This window comes from Lithobates pipiens, unplaced genomic scaffold (genome assembly GCF_037356315.1).
Source record: "Lithobates pipiens isolate NorthernLeopardFrog02 unplaced genomic scaffold, aLitPip1_a1.2 Scaffold_27, whole genome shotgun sequence".
Taxonomy (NCBI): Eukaryota; Metazoa; Chordata; class Amphibia; order Anura; family Ranidae; genus Lithobates; species Lithobates pipiens.
In genome coordinates, this window is record NW_027507788.1 from 95,097,142 (window position 1) to 95,123,182 (window position 26,041).

Genomic DNA, 26,041 nt, shown 5'->3' on the forward strand with positions numbered 1-26,041 from the left:
TGGAAAGACCTTGCCTGGTCTGATGAGTCTCGATTTCAGCTGTGACATTTAGATGGTAGGGTCAGAATTTGACATGTACAACATGAAAGCATGGATCTATCCTGCCTTGTATTAATGGCTCAGGCTGGTGGTGGTGCTGTAATGGCGTGGGGGGGGGGGGGGGTTATTTTCTTGGCACACTTTGGGCCCCTTAGTACCAATTGAGCATCGTTAAATCCCGCCATGGGCTACCTGAGTATTGTTGCCCAGAATCCTCACCTCCTTGCTTCTATAACTCACTCATGGTTTCTTCCAGAAGAATAAGCAACAACACATTATTGTGAGTACATGTAAAGCACAAAGTATTTGGGTGTGCTGTGAAATTACACTCCTGATGATCCCACCTGACCTGATCATATAGCCAAATATAAGTGGACAACCCTTCAAGCTTGGGGGTTTCATATGTAGAGTACAGTTAAAACGAACGCATACAAAGACAATTCAGCAGGGACTGGACGCATTTCAATCCATGTGTGACCAATGTGGTTGAACAGAATCTGGTCTGTCCATCTCCACTGTCACATATCTTCACTTGATCTGTGCAGGCAATAGGCTGCAGCGCTGATCTGTGTATGCTGATGGCAGGAGGTCTCACCGCTGTCAGAATACAATGACACAGTGGGGAGGATTCCCCCATCCACACAGAATGAAATTGAGTCAGTTTTTTTTAATTCAACCTGCTATACTGGCCATACAAGGGTCAGCATAGCAGGTTGAATTTAGTCTGGCCCCCTTATTGGAATCACAAGTATTTCTATGTACATTTCACAAGCAACATCTTCCTTGATCAGATCTTCCACCTAAAGAATGACAAAGTTATGTCCAAATCGTTAACAATGCTGCTTGTTCTTTTCCTTATAATCATGAATCAGCTTTTTTCAATTGCATTAGTAACTTCAAGAACTATTCAGAGTTGTGAAAAAGATGAAGTTGAAGTGAAGTCAAAATACAGGAAATGTTCCTTAATTTAGTCCATATGAAAATTTCATCTTAGCTATTAAGCATTTAACATCAAAATGGTTTCCTAGTGATTGTAAACTCTTACATATAATCACTGAAGTGGCAAGCCTCAAGTGCAAGTTGAACCTGTTTATCTGTAGCCCTCTATTTTCTACAGTCTTCTAAAACACACAGATCAAAAGCTATTTCTCAGCTTTAGAAAAAATTATATATAAAGTTGCGCTGAAATTACATGAAAAATGAAAAGTGAAAAATCAAATGCAAATTATTGAGATTATAAATCAAAAAACATCCTGTGTAAAATTCAATCAAGAAAGAAAGTCTTTTTGTAATAAGGGACTCTCTGTTTCCAAGGAAAACCAATGGATAGGAAAATCAATCCTTTTTACTAATTCAGTGTAATCTTCTTACAAATCCAAAGCTGAAAAAAGTTTGACCCTTACCACAATGGGTGGACTCCCAGTCAATGGAGTCGTTAGCGCGAGCAGACAGCCCTCTGTGGGGTTCTTTTACGTGTAATCCGTTCCGTTGTGCTGCTAAACGCATGGATAGATCAGCACAAACAGCCCGACATGTTTCGTAAAAACTTACATCCTCCTGCCCCAGGAGGATGTAAGTTTTTACGAAACATGTCGGGCTGTTTGTGCTGATACCACCACGCTTAGAATATTCCCTAGCACGGGTGTATATTTGTTCTTATTTTTAACCGGCTTTTTATGCATATATATTTTTTTCATTTGTTAGAATCAGACCAATTTGGTCATACCTTTGGTCTATTGGTCTATTGTATATTAAAAATTTCCTCTAGAATCGGACCTATTCGATCATATCTTTGGTCTGCTGTATGTTTGAAATTTTTTTTTAATATTTTTTAGTAAATTTACCGCTTTCCGTTCACGATCGGAGTCCTTCTTTGTTTTCCCCCTTCCTTCTACTCGTGGGCGAGAGGCCCGAGTAGTTTGTGTCTTACCACAGGTTTGCGTATTGAAAAACCTTGACATCGGACGATTCGCTGGGGAGCTATACACAAACTCCAGACGTACAGAGAGATCGGATTACCACAATCTACGGTGTTCGAGAAGGGAAGGAGGACGTACAGAATCGTTGTAATCTATGCCGATTACTTCCGAATGATCTGCATCTATCCATGCGTTTAGCAGCACAACGGAACGGATTACATGTAAAAGAACCCTGCAGAGGGCTGGCTGCTCACGCTAACGACTCCATTGACTGGGAGTCCACCCATTGTGGTAAGGGTCAAACTTTTTTCAGCTTTGGATTTGTAAGAAGATTACACTGAATTCGTAAAAAGGATTGATTTTCCTATCCATTGGTTTTCCTTGGAAACAGAGAGTCCCTTATTACAAAAAGACTTTCTTGATTGAGCTTTACACAGGATGTTTTTTGATTTATAATCTCAATAATTTGCATTTGATTTTTCACTTTTCATTTTTCATGTAATTTCAGCGCAACTTTATATATAATTTTTTCAGAGTTTTTCCATATCTTGATATTAGATGGTTTGTAGTTGCAGCTTTTAGGTTTACCCCAAGCGCAATATTTTTTGTTCTTTTGTTTTTCATTTCTCAGCTTTAGCAAGCAGTGGGCAAGGGATTTGAAATCACATACTGCATAGCATAATGAGGAGAGCTGGGTGTAATTGGAGACCTGACTGGAGGGAAAACCCTCCCCCCTGCCAAACACACACACAGTCTTATTGCGAAATATGCACAGCAGGGGCTGTCAATCACCATCTGTGTGCTGGAGGGGGGGACAGGCCATCTCCCGAGGCAGGCAGGACCCATCAGAAACGAGTCATGCAGATAGCAGTGGGATGACAGAAATCACACTAGGTGCTTTAGATTAAAGCAACACTATAGAGGGATATGCTCTGTTTAACTAATCCCATTGTTGCAAACCTCTGAAAATAAACAACTATAATTAAAGTGGTTGTAAACCCTTACAACCAACTTTGACCTACAGGTAAGCCTAGATTAAGGCTTACCTGTAGGTCCAAGAAATATCTCCTAAACCTACACAGTTTAGGAGATATTTGCCGAAAGACAGGCACCGCTGTCTACGGCACATGCGCCGTAGACAGTGGTGCGCAGGCGCACTGAGCGCGCCGCGGTCAACGGCGATATGCCGCGAGTGGCGGCTCCCGTGCGCATGCACGGGAGTGACGTCATTGCGGCTTCGCCGAATGACAGCGGCGGAGCAGCGAGACCAACCGAGAAGATTATGCGCCAGACTACAGGGGACAGTGGTGACTTCGCTGGCTCCTGTGTCAGGTAAGTGACACATAATGGACTACTATGCGATGTATAGTAGTCCATTATGCTTTACCTTTGCAGGGAATGAAAGAGGAAGTAAACTCATCAGGGTTTACTTCCTCTTTAAGTGTAAAGCTCACACTTTAGTATTTGTGGTTTTAAAAGATTTCAGTAAGTACACGGAAATAGCTTGTCTAAAAAACACATGCAAGTAAAAAACACATGCAAGTAAAATTGACCATAAACAATTTCAGGAGGGGCTTTCCTAATTGCATGACTACTGGATCAATGCCATAGAAAGAAATGGATTCCCCTTGGGGTAGGACTTTAGCGGCACTTAGATAAAGGTCACAAATCCATAAATGAATTATGGATTTGTGACCTTTATCTAAGTGCCACTAAAGCCCTACCCCAAGGGGAATCCCTTTATTTCTATATCCCTATATTTGGATGTTGGCACCGTGAAACAATCACTGCTAACCTTATTGCTGAATCAATGCCCTACAGTTGTAGGGTAAAGATAAACATAAGTGCATATTATAAAACTTTCATGTGGTTGAGAACTTGAGATCTCTACTTACACCTTTCCAACAAGTCTACATACATAAAATATCAATCAGCAATACGAAGACTGCAACATGTAAGACCTATACAAGTCAACTTCTCAGATTTCCTGAGAAACCAAGTAACTATGCACCCCTAGGCTTGACAAAAACAATTTAGCGTAAAGCCCAACACTGGGCATACAGCCAAATACACAGTTGAAATATGTAAAACTTGCCAAAGAACTGTAATTCTGTCCAGCCAGTCATGTGAACCAAGAGCCCCACAGTTGAATCAGTAATTTCACTTTTTTTTACTGCAATTAAGAAGCAAATTGTCTGCTGTCACCAAGCTAGAAGTGTAGTACTGCAATCTTTTGGCTCACAGTGCTGACATTTCCTTTTCAAACCTGAGCCTGGCTGCAGGACCAATGAATGCTAATCTGAAGCTAGATTCTGGTAATTAGCATTATTTATAAATGTTTTTAGTTATTTTCATTATTTTTTTTGTTTTAATCTGTGGTGGTGTGCAAAAACAAAAACCCAGAGGAACAAAAAAGTGCATGTGAAACATACACAAAAAAAGTGCACTTAAAGGGGAGTTCCACCCACTTTTGAGTTGTGGTCTTAAATGAAAGACCACCTCCCCGCACCTTGTTTTTGGCTAGTTAGAAAAAAAAAAATTGTAACTCCCCTTTTTATGAAGTACAGCCTGCACTTCCGATCCAGCCATTCTGTGGCGCAGGATGTCATTTCCTCTTCGGCGAGCCCCTCCCCCCCCTACGATGTCTAATAGGACATGTGTGTGTCCCAGAAGACAGCCGACCATTCACAATGTGCTGCACGACTCACACATGCGCAGTAGGAAATGGGCAGTGAAGCTGTTTCCCTTAATTAGAATGGTGGTGCCTGTACCCTATCCAATGGATGGATCGGTCTCGGTGGGGCTGACATCGTGGTATACCTGGACAGGCAAGTGTCCTTATTAAAAGTCAGCAGCTACAGTGTTTGTAGCTGCTGACTTTAAAAAATTAAAAAATTGCGGGTGGAACACCACTATAAGAATGTGCGTTTGGTACACCCCCCGAAATGGTAAGACCTTACCCTGACCTCCCCGGGGCACAAGGGTCCTGACAGGGGCAAGGTTTGAACAAGGTCCACCTAGCCAAAAGACCTAGCAGACCCCTCTCAGCAGAAGCCAAAAAAAGGACTAGCTGAGGGGCTCTCCTGAAAAGAGACTCCCCTGTTCATGGGAGAAAGGAACCTAATGTCCACACATCTACCCCCTAGACTTCAGGGTAGGCCCCAAAGACCCACACCTTCCATCCAAGTAATAAAGACATAGACAAAAGTGCAAAGTGACAAACGTGAGAGGAAAAAAATGAATAAATAAATAGTGCCCGTGCTAGGGAGTAGGCTAGGCTTTGAGGCCTGGTAGCTACCAAAATTGCCCCGTACTTAGCCAAAAGGCCTAGCCCAAAGAGGATGAGTGCAGAAAAAAGCAAGAAAGAAGTGATCACATGGTCACGGCACATATGCTTTTTTCTGCAGCACTTCTCTCTATGCTCCAGCAGTAAAATGTCCCTCATGTTCAGCGTGTGGTAATGGGCTCTGCCTTGGTCCGCAACCGCTGGAGCATAGAGAAAAAGAGGATGTGGGGATTGGTAAAGCAGCTTGGAAGAGCCTGCAAGAGCGAGGATCAGGTAAGCAAAACTGCCGTACCAGGTCTGGGGCAGTCGTCACGTTGACCGATGAGGGGGAAGAATCATGGATAGATATGGAAGGCAAGGGGAAGGAAAGAAGATGAAGAAAAAAAAAGGGGGCTCGGGGAGAAAAAGAGGGATTCAAACATGGAGATCCAGGAAGTCGCCAAACACTCAAGCCCTGCCTGAATTAAAGATGTAAAATTAGAGGAATAGCGAAAATGGGACTATACTATCCATGTGAGCCGGTATGACTCTTCTGTCTTCCTCCCAGGCTATCGTGTTCCAGATGGTCAGTTCTGTCCATTTCAAAAGCTCAATTAGCCAGCGATGGTGGTTCGGTTTGTCCCCAATGTATGGCTATTACAGATCGAGCAGCAGTAAGGAAATGTCTAATAAAGCTCTTTTTGATTTGTTTATAGGAACCTGGCAGCATCGACAGGACAGTCATGTGGGTGATCAGTTTCCTAACTTTCCCCCAAAGTCTTTCATAAAGTTGCAGTACATTGTCCCAAAAGAGGTTGATCCACGAGCAAGTGCCCCAAATATGGGTCATAATGCCAGGGGCCTGCAAACATCGTCGAATAGGTATTTGTTTGAAAGACAACTGTACATTATTTTTAAAAATTATAAAAATATTACAGTCACCTAGCATCAGGGAGCCATAGACTGCCCCATGAATAATACATTTCTTTGTTGACCTGCATGGACAAACAAGGGTAACGTCTTTAAGCAATTTTTAAAATGTAAAATTCAGCTGTCCTTGTAAAAAAAAAAAAAAAATGCCCTGCTTCCTTAGGTGAATATAATATTTTCCAAAACAGCAGGTGTCCATTAATAGATTAATAATAATAAAAGTGCAGAGGGTGTTATACCTGCCAGGCTTGTGTGTGTGGCCCTGTAGAAGCTCTTTAACTTCATCATAGGTGAGAAATGCCATGTAACCAGGATGGGTGACGGCAAGCAGCATCCAGTTCTGCAACAAGGTCTCCCAGGGCTGTTGGATCATAGACAAAGGAAAAATCATTTTAGGAAAAAGAACAAGTCCAACTTATCTAGTTACATTTTTTCTGTCATTTTTCTAGAACAAAGGGTAAAGATATGAGGTGCTAGAACTTTACATAACGTCTCATCTCAATATTAGAAAAGTAAATGATTAGTGGAGCTCAGTGGCTCTAACTAGGAAGCTCTGATACACCGGGGAGCCCCAAACAAGAGCCCTGGGTGGAATCTAGAGCTTAGGAAAACAATGAGAGCATTGTAGCAGTGTCCAGAAAAATGTATAGCTTCATGATTGGAATAACACAAGATAAATCTGCCAAAGCGTTACGGGGTATACACCAGTCTTCCTTTTTCAGGGCTACGAACAATAAACAAGAACAAGAAAAAACATTTTTTTTTAGCTTGTCCTAAAAAAATAGTTTCAATGAAACATGCCTAATAGTTTCCTTTATTGGTGAAATGTATTATATATGGTGGTGGTAAGTTAAGCTTGTTTTTTTCCTTGGATTTATCTTTGGCCTTGTTTGTACCTGTTGTTAGCCTTCCAATGCTTCTTACTGCGATAGTCAGCTATAGATGGGGTCTTTTTTGTATCACAAACAGAATATTGGCATGCATTAAAAAGGGGATCAACTCCAGAGATAAAATGATAATTCTCCCGCTCTACAAGACTCTGTTCCGGCCGCACCTAGAGTATTCTGTCCAGTTCTGGGCACCAGTCCTCTGGAAGGATGTACTGGAAATGGAGCGAGTAGAGAGAAGGGAAACAAAGCTAATAAAGGGTCTGGAGGATATTAGTAAAAAATGTAAAATAATGCATTTGGGTGGAAAAAATATGAATGCAATCTATACACTGGGGGGGGGGACCTCTGGGGGAATCTAGGATGGAAAAGGACCTGGAGGTCCTAATAGATGATGGGCTCAGCAATGGCATGCAATGAATGCCAAGCTGCTGCTAACAAAGCAAACAGAATATCGGCATGCATTAAAAAGGGGATCAACTCCAGAGATAAAACGATAATTCTCCCACTCTACAAGACTCTGGTCCGGCCGCACCTGGAGTATTCTGTCCAGTTCTGGGCACGAGTCCTCGGGAAGGATGTGCTGGAAATGGAGCGAGTACAAAGAAGAGCAACAAAGCTAATAAAGGGCCTGGAGGATATTAGTTATGAGGAAAGGTTGTGAGCACTGAACTTATTCTCTCTGGAGAAGAGACGCTTGAGAGGGGATATGATTTCAATGTACAAATACTGTACTGGTGACCCCACAACAGGGATACAACTTTTTTGTGGAAGGGAGTTTGACAAGACATGTGGCCATTCATTAAAATTAGAAGAAAAGAAAGGATGTGGAATTCCCTTCTACAGGCGGTGGTCTCAGCGGGGAGCATCGATCGTTTCAAAAAATGATTAGATAAGTACCTGAATGACTGCAACATACAGGGATATACAATGTAATACTGACATATAATCACACACATAGGTTGGACTTGATGGACTTGTACATAGTTACATAGTAGGTGAGGTTGAAAAAAAGACACAAGGGCTTTCGCAAAATTAATACAGAATTTGGCATAGCTTTTTTTTTTAACTTGCATAGCTTGTTCACATTTCACATGTTAGTAGTAAGGTTGGCTATAGATTATGCAATTTTCTTACCTTCAACCACTGATTGAAGGAAAGAATATCACTTCCTTCCCTCATTAACACAATCAGCGTTTATATGGGAATCTCTCCTGCTGTTCTAGTGTATTCTGACAGTGTGAGGTTTCCCCGCTATCAGAATACAATGATTACTGCTGGTGGCTATAGCCATCAGCAGCGATGGTATGAAAAAAAACAAATTACAGGCTGGTCATATTGAAGTCGATCTATTGAAGTGGAACCAGCCTGTCCATAGATAGATCGCATTTCAATCTGTCTATGGACAGCTTTACTCTTTCTCCATAGTAACCCTTCTTTTTCATTTCAGGTAAATAATGTATTCCAAGCAGAAGAAAGGTGTGAAAAGACAGGTGTCTGACATCCACAGAAGGCTACAGAATGTTTATGGAGATGACACCATTGACGAGACAATGCCTTGTCATTAGTGACTCTGGTCAATGCTCTCATCTCCATAAACATTCTGTAGTCTTCTGCTGGTATTGGACAGCCTGCACCCCCTTCTTCATCAAGAACTCAATGACGGCACGTCTCTTCTGTTAGGAATCCAATATATACCTGAAATGAAAAAGAAGACGTAGGAAGCCACAGGTAGCTCAAGTATCTAAGACGGCCTGGCAGTGGTAAGTAAAACCCGCTGCAGGAAGACAGTGCTGGCCTCCAGGCCCTGGTATTACATTTTAAAAATCAGCAGCTACAGAATTTTAGCTGCTGACTTTAAAGCTTTAAACCTTCAGTTTTTAAGCACTTTCAGCAGCTGATTTAATCACAAAGTATTTATGCAGCTTCTTTATCTTTTAATCCTTGGCTATGTTCTTGTTTCAGCTGGTGCCATGACTGTTGCTCCAGGTTTCCAGTTTCAGGGCTGGCCCCTTTCTCTTGCAGGATCCTATGAAGACACTCTTGCACGCAGACACTAGAGCTGTGTCTCTCTAAACAGTGTACATCAATAGATACCATTCTGTAGCCTAGTTTATCAAGGCACTCCCCTGCCCCTCCCCCTCTCTTCTCCAAGCTAACAGACTGACACCAGACTGCACTGTCCACTGTTAAAGGAATTGTAAAGGCAGAAGGTTTTTATTTTTATCTAAATGCATTCTATGATTAAGGTAAAACACCTTCTGTGTGCAGCAGCCCCCCTAATATTTACCTGAGCCCCATCTCTCTCCAGCGATGTCCACGAGTGTCTTAGCCACCCGGGACTCTCCTCCTGATTGACAACCGCGAGAGCCAATGGCGCCACTGCTGTGACTCAAAGTAAGTTAGCCGATCATTATTCTTCTTATTATTATACAGGATTTATATAGCGCCAACAGTTTAGACAGCACTTTACAATATAAAAAAGTAGACAATACAGTTATAATACAATAAAATACAAGAGGATTAAGAGGGCCCTGCTCTGAAGAGCTTACAATCTAATAGGGTGGGGCAGGTGGTACAAACTGTTGTAACTGTGGGGAATGAGTTTATGGAAGTGGTAGAAGATTAGTTGGAGACGTGATGGGCTTTCCTGAAGAGATGAGTTTTTAGGGATCGCCTGAAGGTAGCAAGAGTAGGGGGGACAGCCGGACAGGTGGAGGTAGCGAGTTCCAGCGGATGGGAGAGGCTCTGGAGAAATCCTATCGGGAGAGAGAGGGGGAAGGGCCAAACAGCAGCTACATCTCTGAATGGACACACGGAGCTCCAGCTGGGGTCAGGTGCCCCCATAGCAAGGTGCTTGATGTGGGGGCACTCAACAGAAGGGAGGGGCCAGGAGCACCGAAGAGAGATCCAAGAGGAGGAGGCTGCCCTGTGCAAAACCACTTCATAGAGAAGGTAAGCATAAAATGTTTGCAAGCTCTGGGGTAAGAATTTTAACAAATACTTTACTGGGGAACTTTTTCTCTTATGTGTGCAGTGTGTTATGCTAAAATGCACTAAGGGTTTAATACTACTAGTAATAAAAATAACACTTTTTCAAAGCATTATATCAATTACATGATAACATACTGTACATATAATTAGGTACCTGGAAAAGACGTGTGAAAATGTCAAACTCAAACACGGAGATGTGATCATTGCATGTTAAATCCATCGTACTGCGCAGTGCAGATTCCAGAGGCCCCGCCTCTATGTTGTGCACAGGATGCAGTCCATCCCTAAACTCCTCCCACTTCACCAGACACCTGTAGAACATTAAAAATGGCATGTTGATAAGTAACGGATTAAATTTAGCTTTCATTGTGTTGGTGCATCACCTCTATGTGGACCTCTACTATCAAGTGCCAGTTGGCAAAGGATGGACATTGTAAAAAGGGAAAGAATGTGATCTCTCATAGATTGCAACAAGAACATACAAAAGCAAGCTTCTAATTAACCATTCATAACCAGGGTTTCATGGAGGTTGCTGGAGTTCCACCCATCTGCGTGCATAGTTAGTGCATGGAGTTAGTGGCATGTCTCCAATGGTCTTTTTGACTGTGTGTAAGGGTGGCATTTTTCTCATTGACCACCAATGTAAGGGAATCTGTTTAATTTCTGGCCATCATTACACTGCCACATGGACATAAAAGACTAAGCTTCTATATCAATAATTTAAATGTAGGACATTTTAGTGATAAAATGATCCAACATTAATGTAAAAATACTCTCGTAGGGATGAGCTTGATGTTCGAGTTGAACATACGGTTGACTCAAACATCGGGTGCTTGCCCGTTTGTCAAAGAGAGAACATTATGGGGCATTTGTGGCAAATTCAAGAGCCGTGGAAGGCCCCATAATGCACTGCGAGATCGCAGTGCATTTCTGTATGAGGATTGGCCAAAGCATGCACATGACCTGCATGCTTTGGCCAATCCCAGCGCCCTCTGCTAAAGAGAGCCATAAGTGGCCAAAGGCAGGGTGCCTTTGGCCAATCATGGCTCAGGGGGACTAAGTCCACGCTCCACACAATATAAGGCTTACCTACACGACGGCCCTGTGTAGTGTAGTTGCTGTGGACAGAGCGATAGCTTGATTTAGATTAACCTCCCTGGCGGTATGATTCAGTCTGGAATTAGGTGCTGAAAGCGGTACAATTATTTTGCACGGAAATCTGGCTTTTATTTTGTAGTCCTGTAATTCTTAGGAATAACTCTCTTAAATCTGTTCAAACCAGATTCTAGCAGACATTCCGGGTATGATAAAGTTTATAATATAATAAAGAATAATAAAAATTATTCAATAATGTAATAAAATCCTAAAACACTGAAAAATTGACACTTTTTGGTTGCTATGGACAATCTCCAAATTCCAGGCAGTAAAAAACTGTATTTATAATATAAAAGTGCATGCAGGGCACTGCACAGACCACTAGGGACAAAGGGGGTGTGTATTTTTTAATACAGCACTGTAATCTATAAGATTACAGTGCTGTGTGTGTTTAGTGTGTTTTTAATTTTTTGAATTCCGTTCTCCGCTCCCGTGCGCCGTAACGTCGCAGGGAACGGAGCTGGGCGGCATTCGGCACTGTGAAACGAGCGGAGGACGGCTCGATCGCGCGGCGGACATCGCTGGATCCAGGGGACAAGGTGAGTAACGCTCCCTGTGTCCTCCCCTGCATCGAGCGAAGCCATCCCGAGTCTGGCTCGGGGTTACCGCTCCTGTCAGTATATTCCTACCCCGAACCAGACTCGGGATTACCGCTAGGGGGGTTAAGCAGGCAGGTTATTCAGTTAGTGGCAGTGTATTATATATATATATATATATATATATATATATATATATACACACACATACACATACATACCCTCTGCATCCAGTGTAGCCTATATCTACAGTGCATTCCGTGGTGTACTGTTTCTAATACACTTCATCAGGCGGTGTACACAGTATCTAATACAGTGTGCACTACACTTCTGGCGGTGTACACAGTATACAATATAGTGTAGCCATAGTACAGTTTCTACTATTTTTCTGGTGGTGTACACAGTATCTAATACAGTGTATACATTCTCTACTACACTTCTGGTGGTGTACACAATACAGTGCAGCCATAGAACAATTGTTACTACAGTGCAGGTGGTGTACACAGTATCTAATACAGTGTAGTGTGGTGTTGCAAAACAAAATATACATCATGTCCGGAAGGCCACCAAGGAGAGGCAGATGCTCACAGGCCACTAAAAGAGGGCAAGCAGCCTCTGTGTTTACAGCCAACAGTGCTGGTTGTGGACATGGTGCATCCTCTGCAGGTAGTCGATGGGCACGCTTGTCCTTTTTTTCTGCTGCTGGCCGTGTTATTGAGCCAGAACATGCAGACGAGTTAGTGGAGTGGATAACAAAGCTGCCCTCGTCCTCCTCATCCTCCTGTCAACCAGGCTTAATGCAGCTGCCAAAGCGACCTATTCCACTGGCTCCTTGTCCACAGTCATTCATTCCGTAGTCCCACCATCATGCACGGAGGAGCCCCCCGAACTAGTCGATCACAGTGTCGGCTACATGCTGCTGGAGGATGCACAGCGAATTGAAGGCTCCGATGTTGGTTCACAGGTTGAGGAAGGGAGTAACGTGAGCCTAGAGAGAGGGGGGTACCCAAGAAGGACAAGAAACTGGCAGACATGTTCCCCCAGCTGCAGCATACTGCCAGGTTTGCTCCAGCGATGAGGAGGGATCGACCCCTTACTCCGATCTGTGACCACCCAAGTCTCACTGACTCAGTGATCACAGAGCGGGGGCGCACGGAGAGTGTGCAAAAGAGGAGGCAGTCTATTAACGGCCTCCCGGCAAAGTAGGTCCACAATGTAGCCATCATTCGGCTATAGCGTGGATCTGAAGGAGTTAAAGGAATATTTCATTTTTATTGTTTAACTGTAAGCATTAATAAAATGACAGCACCCGAAAAAACGGCCGTTTTTTTATTTAAACTTTTTTTGTATTGTCTCCTGGGACAGGACCCGGGTCCCCAAACACTTTCTATGGCAATAACTTGCATATAAGCCTTTAAAATTATCACGTTCGTGTCCCATAGACTTTAACGGTGTGCGTGTGTTCAAACAAATTTTCTGCCTGTTCGCATGTCATGCTGTGAACTGAATCTGGGGGGTGCTCCGCTCACCCCTATACTCTAGGTAGGCCACATTCTTTATTTATTTTTTATCATTAATATAGGAATAACTTAGGGAACCACTGATAAGTGAGCTGTATGTGTACTAAGAACCAATCATTATTTCAAGGGTTCCTCTAGGGTAGACAAAAACAATTCTAAATGGCTAAATAAACTAAAATGGTGTTGCTTTTGTTTAATCATTGGATTGGGTGATGGTCATCTATTTTCTATGGACATATCCATGACTTGCTATTTCAGGCTAAACACATTTTTATGCACTTTTATATAATTTACCATTAAAATATATTACTTTGTGTAAGCTTTGTTCTCACTACCATGGACCGGATCAAGCCTGTGGAATGGAATCCTTTAAAACCACAGTGCAATTCCATGAGATCACATGTTAACCCAATGTGCTATAAGCATGACCCTGAAGAGTACAGTAAGTAATAGAATGTTGTTCGAAACATGCTGAGGTCTAACATAATTACCTAGTCCCAAAGGCTTGTGACCAGAAGTTGGATGCCTCCAATTTTGTGATACGATATGTGTTCCCTTGATACCGTCCACCTGGGCACAAAGCCCGAAGTTCACACAGGATGTGACTGAAGATTAGTGAAAGCTTGGTCAGAGTTCGCCTGAAAAATGGAAAAAGGAATGAGTCAATCAACAAATAGACACAATAGTGTAGCAACAGTCCAAAATTAGTTGTAGATCTAATGGAATCTGTTCCTTTGTGCAGACTGCAAATGTTAACTGATGATCTGACCATTTTGGTAGATATGCCCTAAGGCTGGATTCACACCTATGCAGTTTTAGTGTTTTGCAGATTTGCCCTACAGAACGTGTTCCATAGGAAACAATGTTAAATGGACTGTAGTGCAAATCTGCAAAATGCAAAAAGCACTAAAAATGCATAGGTGTGAATCAGGCCTAAAGGTAGACACTTTCGCATAACAGTCAGTTTGAGAAAAGTACCAATATCTCAAAAAACAAAAAAAGTTAAAAATATTAATAGAAAATGTAGCAGGTGTACAATCATAATAACATTTGTACATTTATCTTGAACATAGTAAATTCAAAAGAAAAGATTATTTTATAAATGACTGACCTTTCTTACTGATCATTCTGTAGATAAAAAAAAAAAAAAGTGGATGAGATACAGTATGTGCAATGAACCATTGCCGTGTGTATAGTTTACCTGGAGGGGATTAATTTCCAATTTTTTTCTACAGAATAATAGGTAGGAAAAGTTACTTTTTTTAAAAGATATTTACATTAATAAGCTGATATAGATATTAGTTCTTGGTGCTGGTAGTTTGAGATACAGTTGTGCTCATAAGTTTACATACCCTGGCAGAATTTATGATTTCTTGGCCATTAATAAGAGAATATAAATGATATAATAAAATCGTTTCTTTCACTCATGGTTAGCGTTTGGCCGAAGCCATTTATTATCAATCAATTGTGTTTTAATCCTTTTAAATAATAATCACAACAGAAACTACCCAAATACAGTTGATAATTTGTTCCCTAGGGCTTGTGTCGATGCAAATGCAGTAGACCTCCTTCTGACCTGCAGTAGACTTACAACTTACACGTATAGTCCAGGGGTCTCCAAACTTTCTAAACAAAGGGCCATTTCACTATCTTTAGACCTTAAGGGTTAGACTATGAGCAGTCGGAGTAAACAATGCCCCATCATTGGTATTACGAGGAGAAATAGTTGGTGTCAGAGAAAGGAATTAAGCCACATCGCTGGAGTCAATATCCACAGCAGTGCCCTACTGTGTGTGTCAGTGGGAAGAATAATGCCTCAAGGGCTGGACAAAGGTAAGCAAAGGACCACATCCGCCCCACCCCACCCTGCAGTTTGGAGACCACTGCTCTAGTCTGTTCCCTGGGTTGATGTGAAAATGCAGTAAGCCTTCTTCTGACCTGCAGTAGATCTACACACTCATCTCTACACACCTAACCTACAATCTATTCTGCAGGGCCTGTGTTGAAGGGGTTAAGGCTTGTGTTGATGGGCCAATGCCTTAGACCTCCTTCTGACCTGCAGTAGACCTCCTTCTGTTATGTCTCTTTAACCACTAAAGCCCCGGACCATTTTTCTGGCTTAAGACCAGACCACTTTTTGCGATTCGGCACTGCGTCGCTTTAACTGACAATTGCATGGTCGTGCGACGTGGCTCCCAAACAAAATTGACATCCCTTTTTCCCACAAATAGAGCTTTCTTTTGGTGGTATTTGATCACCCCTGTGGTTTTTATTTTTTGCGCTATAAACAAAAATAGAGCGACAATTTTGAAAAAAACGCATTCTTTTTTACTTTTTGTTATAATAAATATCCCCCAAAAATATATAAAAAAACATTTTTTTCCCTCAGTTTAGGCCGATACGTATTCTTCTACATATTTTAGGTAAAAAAATCAAAAAAATCACATAAGCGATTATTGATGGGTTTGCGCAAAAGTTATAGCGTTTACAAAATAGGGGATAGTTTTATGGCATTTTTATTAATATTTTTTTTTACTAGTAATGGCGGCGATCAGTGATTTTTATTGTGACTGCGACATTATGGCGGACACATCGGACATTTTTGGCACATTTTTGGGACCATTGTCATTTAGGGGTTAACCAGTGGGTGGCAGTGCAGGGATTAAGTGTTCCTAGGGGCGTGTTACTAACTGTTGGGGGCTGGGCTTTCTTTTAGTGAACACTGATCTCTGCTCCAATCGCGGCACGCTCGCGATGGCAGGGCCGCAAATTTAAAGGGACATACAGGTACAGGTAATGCCCGTGCCATTCTGCCGATGCACATCGGCGCGCGCCGGTCGGGATGTGGTTAAAAAGACAGTAAATAACGGATTTTCCTGCCAGAAATGCAGTCAGCTCCTAACTTCCTGTAACAGGCTGACAACATTGCCACTACTCTACTATGATGGGTCAATAGAGAGGTGTGGAAGGCAACAGAGAGCAAGCAAGCTTCATCACTATTAGAAAGTGTCAAAGCCAGTGGTGCAGTGCTGCCCCCCCTGACACCTCCGCTGCCCTCCCTATTCATGTGCCCGGCCCCTGTACACATGAAATACTATGGTGGGGATAGGCGGGGGGGGGGATTTTGAAGCAGGTAGGCTTCAAAAGCCATGAATAGGCTTAGAAATAGGGCGGGCTCGGGGGGGGGGGGGGAAGCACTGCATCCCGATCCCACCCTGTTGTGTGGCATAGCAAATGAATTTTCACTATTTTCACAGTAACGTTCCTCCCTGCCAATCAGCAAGCAGATCAGTGAGACCCGTCTCCCGATTGGAAAAAACATTAGGTGATCCTATTGGATGCCTAATGCTTTGGCGGAAAAGGAGACACGGGGGAGGAAGCCTGAGGAGCCAAGCGGACACAGGAGCTGCAGCCACTGCTTCCCACCACTACAGAAGAGGAGGAGGAGGAGAGACATGTCACTCCAGGAGAGGAGCAAAGCCCTGTCACACAAGCACTAAATGCCACCAGACCGGCTGCAGGGGGGGTGGGTTAGTGAAGTGACAGTCGAGCTGGGGGATGTGGCTGCTTTTGATGGGCACAGTGGCTGTGTTTGATGGGCACAGTGGCTGTGTTTGATAGGCACGATGGCTGCATTTGATGGGCACGATGGCTGCATTTGATGGGCACGATGGCTGCATTTGATGGGCACAGTGAGGCTGCAAATGATGGGGGGGGTTTCAGTATTTTTTAGTTTATTTGACCACCGGCCACCGGCCACCACTGGGCAAAGCTTTGGCCATCAGAACAGCCCAGGATTCAAGGCAGAAGCTGGGCTTACAAGCACTTCTGGGTTCCTGCTCTTTATACTTAAAAAAAAAAAAAAAAAGTTATTATTTATAATTTTTGGGAGTGACATGGTTGTTTTAACCCCTGAAACTCTGAATTCATAAATATAACACTAACATAAACCTTAAGCAAAGTCATCACAATAATTAACCCCTGTTCTGATTAATATTTACCTCATCTTGTGTCAGAGGCCCTCAGCAGAAATGTCACATAGGTTAAGGATCTAAACCATGGAGTGTGATTCTAGAACCAGCATAACCTGTTTCAGTATTCTATATGTGACTTGTTTTGGCATTCTTTGCATAATTTCATTATTTTACAAACAAACATTTAATATAGGGTGATCCCATGCTTTAGTTTTTAGTGCATGTGGTCTGCTCTTGTTAAAGCAGAACAAAATGTATTCTACCCAAAAATATGACTTGCAGGCAAATTTTTAAAAAAATATTATTATTACAAGTATTTTGCAGCACTTCACATACTGTACATTCACATCAGACCCTGCCCTAAAGGAGCTTACAGTTTTAAGGTCCCTATGTCATATGCTTGCATACATACGAGTGGCAAATTGGAAATAAGCCTATTAACCCAATACCATGTTTTGGAGTATGGGAGGAAACCTTTCAAAGCTAGAATATGCAAACTCCATGCAGATAGTGTCCTGAACAAGATTTAAACTTGGGATTCCAGCAAGGCAGAGGAACTAACCACTAAGCCACTTTGGTAAAAAAGACGTTTTGCAATTTCCTATACACTCTGTAGTATTATCAGCCTTTTTCCGTACTTTGTGAACCACAGAACACTTCCTCCCTAGGTTATAAAGATGTTCTGTAATTCGAATGCACGTCCTTTGTAACACGGCTACTCCATAGGTAAGGAATACTGTCATCCTAGGACTGGACGTCTGTTAATGGCAGGATCTGCTGTATTGCTTGTTACATAAATTAATAAAAATGCAGCGCTACCTAAAAGTGCTATCCCAAAATAAATGTAAATCAGATAATATCCACTAAATGCAACATAAATAATAATGGTGGAAATAAATCAATATAAATAATCCAATAAAAATGAACGTGTAGCCAATATGTGTACAAAAATGGTGAATAAAAGTCAGTGAAAAAATCAATCAAATGGTTTCACGGACTTTTATTCACCATTTTTGTACACATATTGGCTACACGTTCATTTTTATTGGATTATTTATATTGATTTATTTCCACCATTATTTTTTATGTTGCATTTAGTGGATATTATCTGATTTACATTTATTTTGGGATAGCACTTTTAGGTATCGCTGCATTTTTATTAATTTATATACTCATTTTTGGTGCTGAGATCACTGTTTTGATGCTGGCTGCTTCCTATGTACATCATTTTTTGTATTTAGTCTTCCTATGACATATTAGGTGGAGCGCACTGGTTTTCCCTTTACACAATTGCTTGTTACATGTATTCTCATTAATTACTTCTAATGCCGCGTACACACGATTGGAATTTAGGCCCGCAAAAGACCGATGAGAGTTTTTCGTTGGAAAATGTGACCATGTGTACGCGTCCTCTGTCTTTTGCTGGCTGAATTCCAGCCAGCAAAAGATTGAGAACATGCTCTCAATTTTTCAGTCTGGAAAAGTTCCTATCCGAAAATGCAATAGTCTGTGGCAATTCCGACGTGCAAAATTCCTACACGTTCGGAAACAATTCGACGCATGCTCGGAAGCATTGAACTTAATTTTCTTGGCTCGTCATAGTGTCGTACGTCACCGCCTTCTTGAAGTTCGTAATTTCAGCAAACTTTTGCGTGACCATGTGTATGCATGGCAAACTTGAGCGGAATCCCTTCGGAAAAGCCATCATATCTTTTTCCGACAAAAAATCCGATCGTGTGTAAGAGGCTGCTGCAGTCCCTTAAAGCTGAACTTCAGGATTAGCAAATATTGTCTTTATACAAGAGTTGTGTGTGCTGTATTCTTCCTTGAATCTCAGTGTGCTTTGTGTATTTCTTCTAGATTTGTGCAGTAATCCAGTGCAAAACTTTACCTCTGTGCAGGAGCTTCCTGTAATAAAGACTAATTATGGCTGCTCTCTCTCTTTGTGCAGGGTGACTGGTCTTGTCTCTGTCCCCTCCTGTAGTTTTCAGCAGGCAGCCTGTAGTGGGTGGACGTGTTAGTTCCTTCAACAACAATATGCTCTCTGCACAAGCTACAGTGCCTTCAAAAAGTATTCACACCCCTTGACATTTTCCAACTTTTGTCATGCTACAACTAAAAACGTAAATTAATTTTATTGGGATTATATGTGATAGACCAACACAAAATGGCACATAATTGTGAAGTAGAAGGAAAACGATAAATGGTTTTCAGATATTTATTTGTAAAACATTTTGAAAAGTGTGGCGTGCATTTATATTCAGCCCCCTTTACTCTGATACTCCTAACTAAAATCTAGTGGAACCAATTGCCTTCAGAAGTCACTTAATTAGTAAATAGAGTCCATCTGTGTGTAATTTAATCTCAGTATAAATGCAGATGTTCTGTGAAGCCCTCAGAGGCTTGTTAGAGAACCTTAGTGAACAAACAGAATCATGAAGGCCAAGGAACACACCAGACAGGTCAGGGATAAAGTTGTGGAGAAGTTTAAAGCAGGGTTAGCTTATAAAAATATCCCAAGTTTTGAACATCTCACAGAGCACTGTTCAATCCATCATGACAGGCCAGGCAAGGAGAGCATTAATTAGAGGAGCAGACAAGAGGCCCATGGTAACTCTGGAGGAGCTGCAGAGATCCACAGCTCAGGTGGGAGAATCTGTCCACAGGAGAGCTATTAGTCGTGCACTCCACAAATCTGGTCTTTATGGACGAATGGCAAGAAGAAAGCCTTTGTTGAAAGAAAGTCATAAAAAGTCCTGTTAGCATATTGCGAGAAGCCATGTGGGGGGCACAGCAAACATGTGGATGAAGGTGATCTGGTCAGATGAGACCAAAATGTAACTTTTTGGCATAAAAAAGCAAAACGCTATGTGTGGCGGAAAACTAACACTGCACATGACCCTGAACACCATCCCCACCGTAAAATATGGTGTTGGCAACATCATGTTGTGGGGATGCTTTTCTTCAGCAGGGACATGGAAGCTGGTCAGAGTTGATGGGAAGATGGATGGAACCAAATACAGGGAAATCTTAGACCTTTTAGGTAGGTGACGCTAATTCTAGTTTTTTTTATAAACGTTAGAAGAAAACCTGTTATGCCCTGTACACACAACAGACGTTGATCGGACATTCTGACAACAAAATCCATGGATTTTTTTCCGACAGATGTTGGCTCAAACTTGTCTTGCATAAACACGGTCACACAAAGTTTGCCGTAAATTGCAAACGTCAAGAACGTGGTGACGTACAACATGTATGTCGTTCAATAGCCAGTGCGGCTCTTCTGCTTGATTCCAAGCATGCGTGTATTGTGTACATATGATCAAAATTTCTGACAACGGATTTTGTTGTCAGAAAATTTGGGAACCAGATCTTAAATTTTGTGCAACGGAAATTCCAATGGAAAATGCCCAATGGAGCCTACACACGATTGGAATTTCCGACAAAAATCTCCCATTGAACATTTTCCATCCGAAAATCCATGTGTAGAGTCTGTAAAACACTTGAGACTGGGGCGGAGGTTCACCTTCCAGCAGGACAACGACCCTAAACATACAGCCAGAGCTACAATGGAATGGTTTAGATAAAAGCATATTTATGTGTTAGAATAGCTCAGTCAAACACCAGACCTAAATCGAATTGAGAATCCAATCTGACAGAGCTTAACCACTTCCCGTCTGCGCTATAGCCGAAAGACGGCTGCAGCGCGGACTTAGTTCGCTGGGAGGGTGTCCATGAACGTCCTCCCGTGCCTGAGCAGCCTGCGCACCCCCTGCAGGGTGCACACAGCATGCTCTAAGGGGTAAGGGGTCAGGAGGTCGATCCCGACCCCTTACCAGGTGATCAGCTGTCAGCCAATGACAGCTGATCATGTAAAATAAACAGAGCCGGTAATCGGCCATTGCAAATCACAAGTGGCTGCGAGAGGGACATTGGTCCCAATCGTGGAAAGGCTTCTATCCCCCCCCCCCCCCCCAGCGCCACCTACCAATGCCATCTATAAATTGCCAATCAGTGCGTCATCACAAGTTTTGCTTATCAATATCACCTACCAGTGCCACCCATCAGTGCCATATTATCAGTGCCGCCTTATCTGTGCCCATCAGTGCAGGCTCATTAGCAAATATCAATGAAGGAGAAAAATGACCTATTTGCAAAATTTTATAACAACCTATGAAACATGTTTTTTTTTTTCCCAAAATTTCTGTCTTTTTTTGTTTGTTTAGCAAAAAATAAAACCCCCAGCCGTGATTAAATACCACCAAAAGAAAGCTCTATTTGTGTGAAAAAATATATAAAAATTTCATTTGGGTACAGTGTTGTATGACCGTGCAATTGTCATTCAAAGAATGACAGCACTGAAAGCTGAAAATTGGTCTGGGCAGGAGTGCCCAGCAGTGGCGTCGCTAGGGGGTGGCTTTTGGGGCTATAGCCCCGAGTCTTTGCAGGGGTCCCCAAGGGGAGAGGAGGCTCTCTGGGGACCCTAATGTAAGGGGGGCTCTCTGGGAACCCTGATGTAAATGGGGGCTCTCCTGGGACCCTGATGCAAGGAGGATTCTCTCTGGGGACCCTGATGTAATGGGGGTCTCTGGGGACCCTGATGTAATGGGGGGTCTCTGGGGACCCTGATGTAAGTGGGGGGCTCTCTGGGGATATATATACACACACGTATATTACTGTATATACATGTGTATGCCCGCCCAAGAGTACCACTTTCTTTACTATGCTGCTATGGGCTCTAGCCCCAGATCTTTTGTAGACCTAGCAACACCCCTGGTGCCCAGTAAGCAAGAGGTTAAACTTTATGTGCCACTTTGTATTCTATTGGGATTTTATGTGATAGACCAACACATTTACATTTTTGCCTGTAACATGACAAAATGTGGAACATTTCAAGGGGTGTGAATACTTTTTCAAGGCACTGTATGTACAGCACAGTGATAATGTCACGGCTACTTTTACAAAGTAATATCTAGATTTCCAAAGAGATTTGGTGCACACAGAGTGGATTTATATTCTTTCTGGCTATTGAGAATTCAAGTGTAAAGCTGAGCCCCAGCCAAATTACAGAAAAGACATTGAACTCCTATCATTTTTTTTGCACTTTGGACTGTGACCCTGTTATGATAGAATGTAGATACTAAGGTGGTAGCTATGGCGCTCTCCTATAACAGCTAATACAATGCGTATAACATATAAAATACCAGTGCTAGAATAAACAACTTTCTTAAAGTGCTAGTGCTACCCAAACTGCTGTATGATTATTGCTTTGCAAATTACAAGTGATAAATAGAACCAGAAGAATATTGAAAAAATATTGAAAAATACTAGCTGAATATGGAAAAAAAATGTATGCTCTATGTTTCACAGCTATGTGCGATCAAAAGTGCTTACGTGCTTTTAGTGCAAAAATGTGCTTGTAAAACTTATATATGATCATCATACAATAAAGTCCATTGGAGAACCATTAAAAAAACATAAAAAAAAAAAAAACGCACAAATAAAGTCCAAGAAAAAATAACTCCAAAAAATTCCACAGTAATCCAATCAAAGTGACTTGTGCTCAGTGTCTGGTGTATCCTGAATTGCCACCGGTGCGTTTTCCATGCATAGGACAAAATGCCGCACTCACCAGCTCCCCTGCCCCTGCAGGGGTTAACTCGCCTCCACAGTGTGAGCCCCTGTATCGCTGTATAGAGCTGGTCCGGTTAGCATTCAGTTACTCATTTCCTTGTGTTAAATAAAGAATAAAACATCCATAGTGTAATACTGTTTAAGACTATAATCTTTATTGTAATGCAAAAGTGGCTACTCACATAGATCAGAGATAAAAACGCCTTTAAAATATGCCTTTAAAATGTATAACCACCGCCGCCGCCTTGTGAGAGAGAGTCTGTACACGTTAGGCCACGCCCTGCGCGTTTCGTCATTGGACGTCGTCTGGAGCGGCCATCTTGGTGCACCTCTCTCTTAATATAGGGTGTATTGCTTATACTGCGCATGCGCGAGCGCATGAACGCCATTTTTTTTATCTGGAATAGGATATCGGATGAACGTACTTGGTGTTGCGTCATATAAGCACGTACAGCATTACATCCACCCCCTAGCTCTGCTCTGACATTATTAAAACAGCGGCTTTGTTGTACATATATGCGGCGGCTTATTAAAAACAACATGATGCATTATACTATGTTACATCGTATCTCTTATATGTTAATCCCCTAAAAAATCTTATGTAGATGTTATGATAGAAACTGATAGAAAATCTCCACAGATTGCAACAATTGCTTTTTCAGTATAATGGAGAACGGCCAGAAACTGTTATTATTACTTTCTGTATCTTCTAACCACTCCGATAACTTCTCCTTTCACTTTCTGACTTGCTGTTATGGGACACCACAGGCACAGGATGGAAGGAGCACAGGAGCAATCACCCCAACGGGGGAGGCAGTCATAAGGACGTCATAAATTATTCACTTTTTACAAGTCTATTCAATACTTTTTAGAAGCCCAGTCAATTATTTTGTTACGGTAATTATTTTAAGGGAAAGAAAAACTTATTTATCGGTGTATAACACGCACCCCAATTTAAGAGGGAAGTTCCAGAAAAAAAAATAAAAAAAAAATAAATAAACCACTTTGAAGCAAATGAATGGTCAGTGAGCATCAATACAGTCTGATTAGTGCCCATCTGCAGCCTAATGAGTGCCCATCTGCAGTCTAATCAGTGCCCATGTGCAGCCTAATCAGTGCCAATGTGCAGTCTAATCCGTGCCAATGTGCAGTCTAATCCGTACCAATGTGAAGTCTAATCAGTGCCCATGTGCAGCTAATAAGAGAGTGCCCATCTGCACTCTAATCAGTGCCTACCTGCAGCATTGCTCCTCACTGCAGCTTGATCAGTGCCCATGGGCAGCTAATCAGTGCCCATGTGCAGCCTAATCAGTGAGTGCCCATCTGCAGTCTAATCAGTGCTCACCTTGCTCCTCACTGCAGCTTGATCAGTGCCCATGTGCAGCCTAATCAGTGCCCATCTGCAATCTAATTACTACCCATGTGCAGCCTAATCAGTGCCCATGTGCAGCCTAATCACTGCCCATGTGCAGCCTAATCATTGCACATCTGCAGCCTAATCAGTGACCATCTGCAGCCTAATCAGTGAGTGCCCATCTGCAGTCTAATCAGTGCCCACCTGCAGCATTGCTCCTCACTGCAGCTTGATCAGTGCCCATGTGCAGCCTAATCAGTGCCCATGTGCAGCCTAATCAGTGCCCACCTGCAATCTAATTAGTACCCATCTGCAGCCTAACCAGTGCCCATCTGCAACCTAATTAGTGCCCATCTGCAGTCTAATTAGTGCCCACCTGCAGCATTGCTCCTCACTGCAACTTGATCAGTGCCCATGTGCAGCCTAATCAGTGCCCATCTGCAGTCTAATCAGTGCCCACCTGAAGCATTGCTCCTCACTGCAGCTTGATCAGTGTCCATCTGCAGCCTTGCCAAAATATAGGCTGCCACGTGGGGGCGAGCACTGCAGAAATAGAGCCGGATCTCCTGTGAACTCGGCTCGGCATCACGCCCAGTCCCGCCCCTTGGCCCGGATCCTATGATGGACATAATGCCAGTCCAATGCTGGGACATCAATGCTAAGAGATCTCCAGGAGGCGGGACTGAGCGTGACTGCGAGCCGAGCTGAGTACACAGGATATCCGGCTCTATTTAGGCAGCGCTCGTCCCCTCGGTGGCAGCATATATCAGCATATAACACGCACACACGATATTTATTCTAGTTTTAAGAGGGAAAAATGCGTGTTATACGCTGATTAAATATGATACATTCCTTTTTCATGTACAGCTTCTTGATATCAGCCTCCTGTCATCCCTCAGGCTAGGAGAGGGAGGGGCAGTACAAGGAGCCAATCAGGCTCTGCTGCATGCACATGTGCTGAAAGGGTTTTTTGATAGGAGGAGAAAGCAGAGTGCGCAGAGGAGATGGCTTATCAGTGTGTTGCTGCTCCTCCATCATCCAATCAGCAGGCTGTGAGCAGTAGCTGACACCAATATTTTCCTTAACCACTTAAGCCCCGGACCAATTTGCAGCCAAAGGACCAAGCCCCTTTTTGCGATTTGGCACTGCATCGCTTTAACTGACAATTGCGCGGTCGTGCAATGTGGCTCCCAAACAAAATTTTTTCCCACAAATAGAGCTTTCTTTTGGTGGTATTTGATCACCTCTGTGGTTTTTATTTTTTGCGCTATAAACAAAGATATATTGCATTTTTTTCAAAATTGTCGCTCTTTTTTACTTTTTGCTATAATAAATATCCCCAAAAACTATATAAAAAAACATTTTTTTTCCTCAGTTTAGGCCGATACGTATTCTTCTACATATTTTTGGTAAAAAAAAAAACGGGAATTGGCGATTGATTGGTTTGCGCAAAAGTTATAGCGTTTACAAAATAGGGGATAGTTTTATTGAATTTTTATAATTTTTTTTTTTTTACTAGTAATGGCGGCGATCAGCGATTTTTATTGTGACTGCGACATTATGGCGGACACATCGGACATTTTTGGGACCATTCTAATTTATACAGCAATCAGTGCTATTTAAATGCACTGATTCCTGTGTAAATGCTACTGGCAGTGAAGGAGTTAACCACTAGGGGACAGTGTAGGTGTTATGTATGACGTTATGTGTTTTTTTTATTGTAGGGGGCGTGGCCTGGCATGTGACATCACTGATCGTCTTTCCCTATAACAGGGAACAGATGATCGGTGACAGACACAGTAGGAAGCACGGGGAGAGGTTTGTTTACACAGAT

At 42.4% G+C, this 26,041-nt stretch overlaps 1 protein-coding gene across 1 annotated transcript in view; it reads right to left on the reverse strand.

Annotated features, from left to right (window-relative positions):
- The window catches only part of CBLC (Cbl proto-oncogene C), a 52,154-nt gene that overhangs the window by 23,017 nt on the left and 3,096 nt on the right, over positions 1-26,041 (reverse strand). The window contains exons 2-4 of the mRNA XM_077457233.1: positions 13,737-13,883; positions 10,189-10,345; positions 6,393-6,514 (exon numbers count right to left, since the gene is read on the reverse strand). Coding sequence (XP_077313359.1) covers positions 6,393-6,514; positions 10,189-10,345; positions 13,737-13,883 — 426 coding nt within the window. The remainder of the gene's footprint in view (positions 1-6,392; positions 6,515-10,188; positions 10,346-13,736; positions 13,884-26,041) is intronic.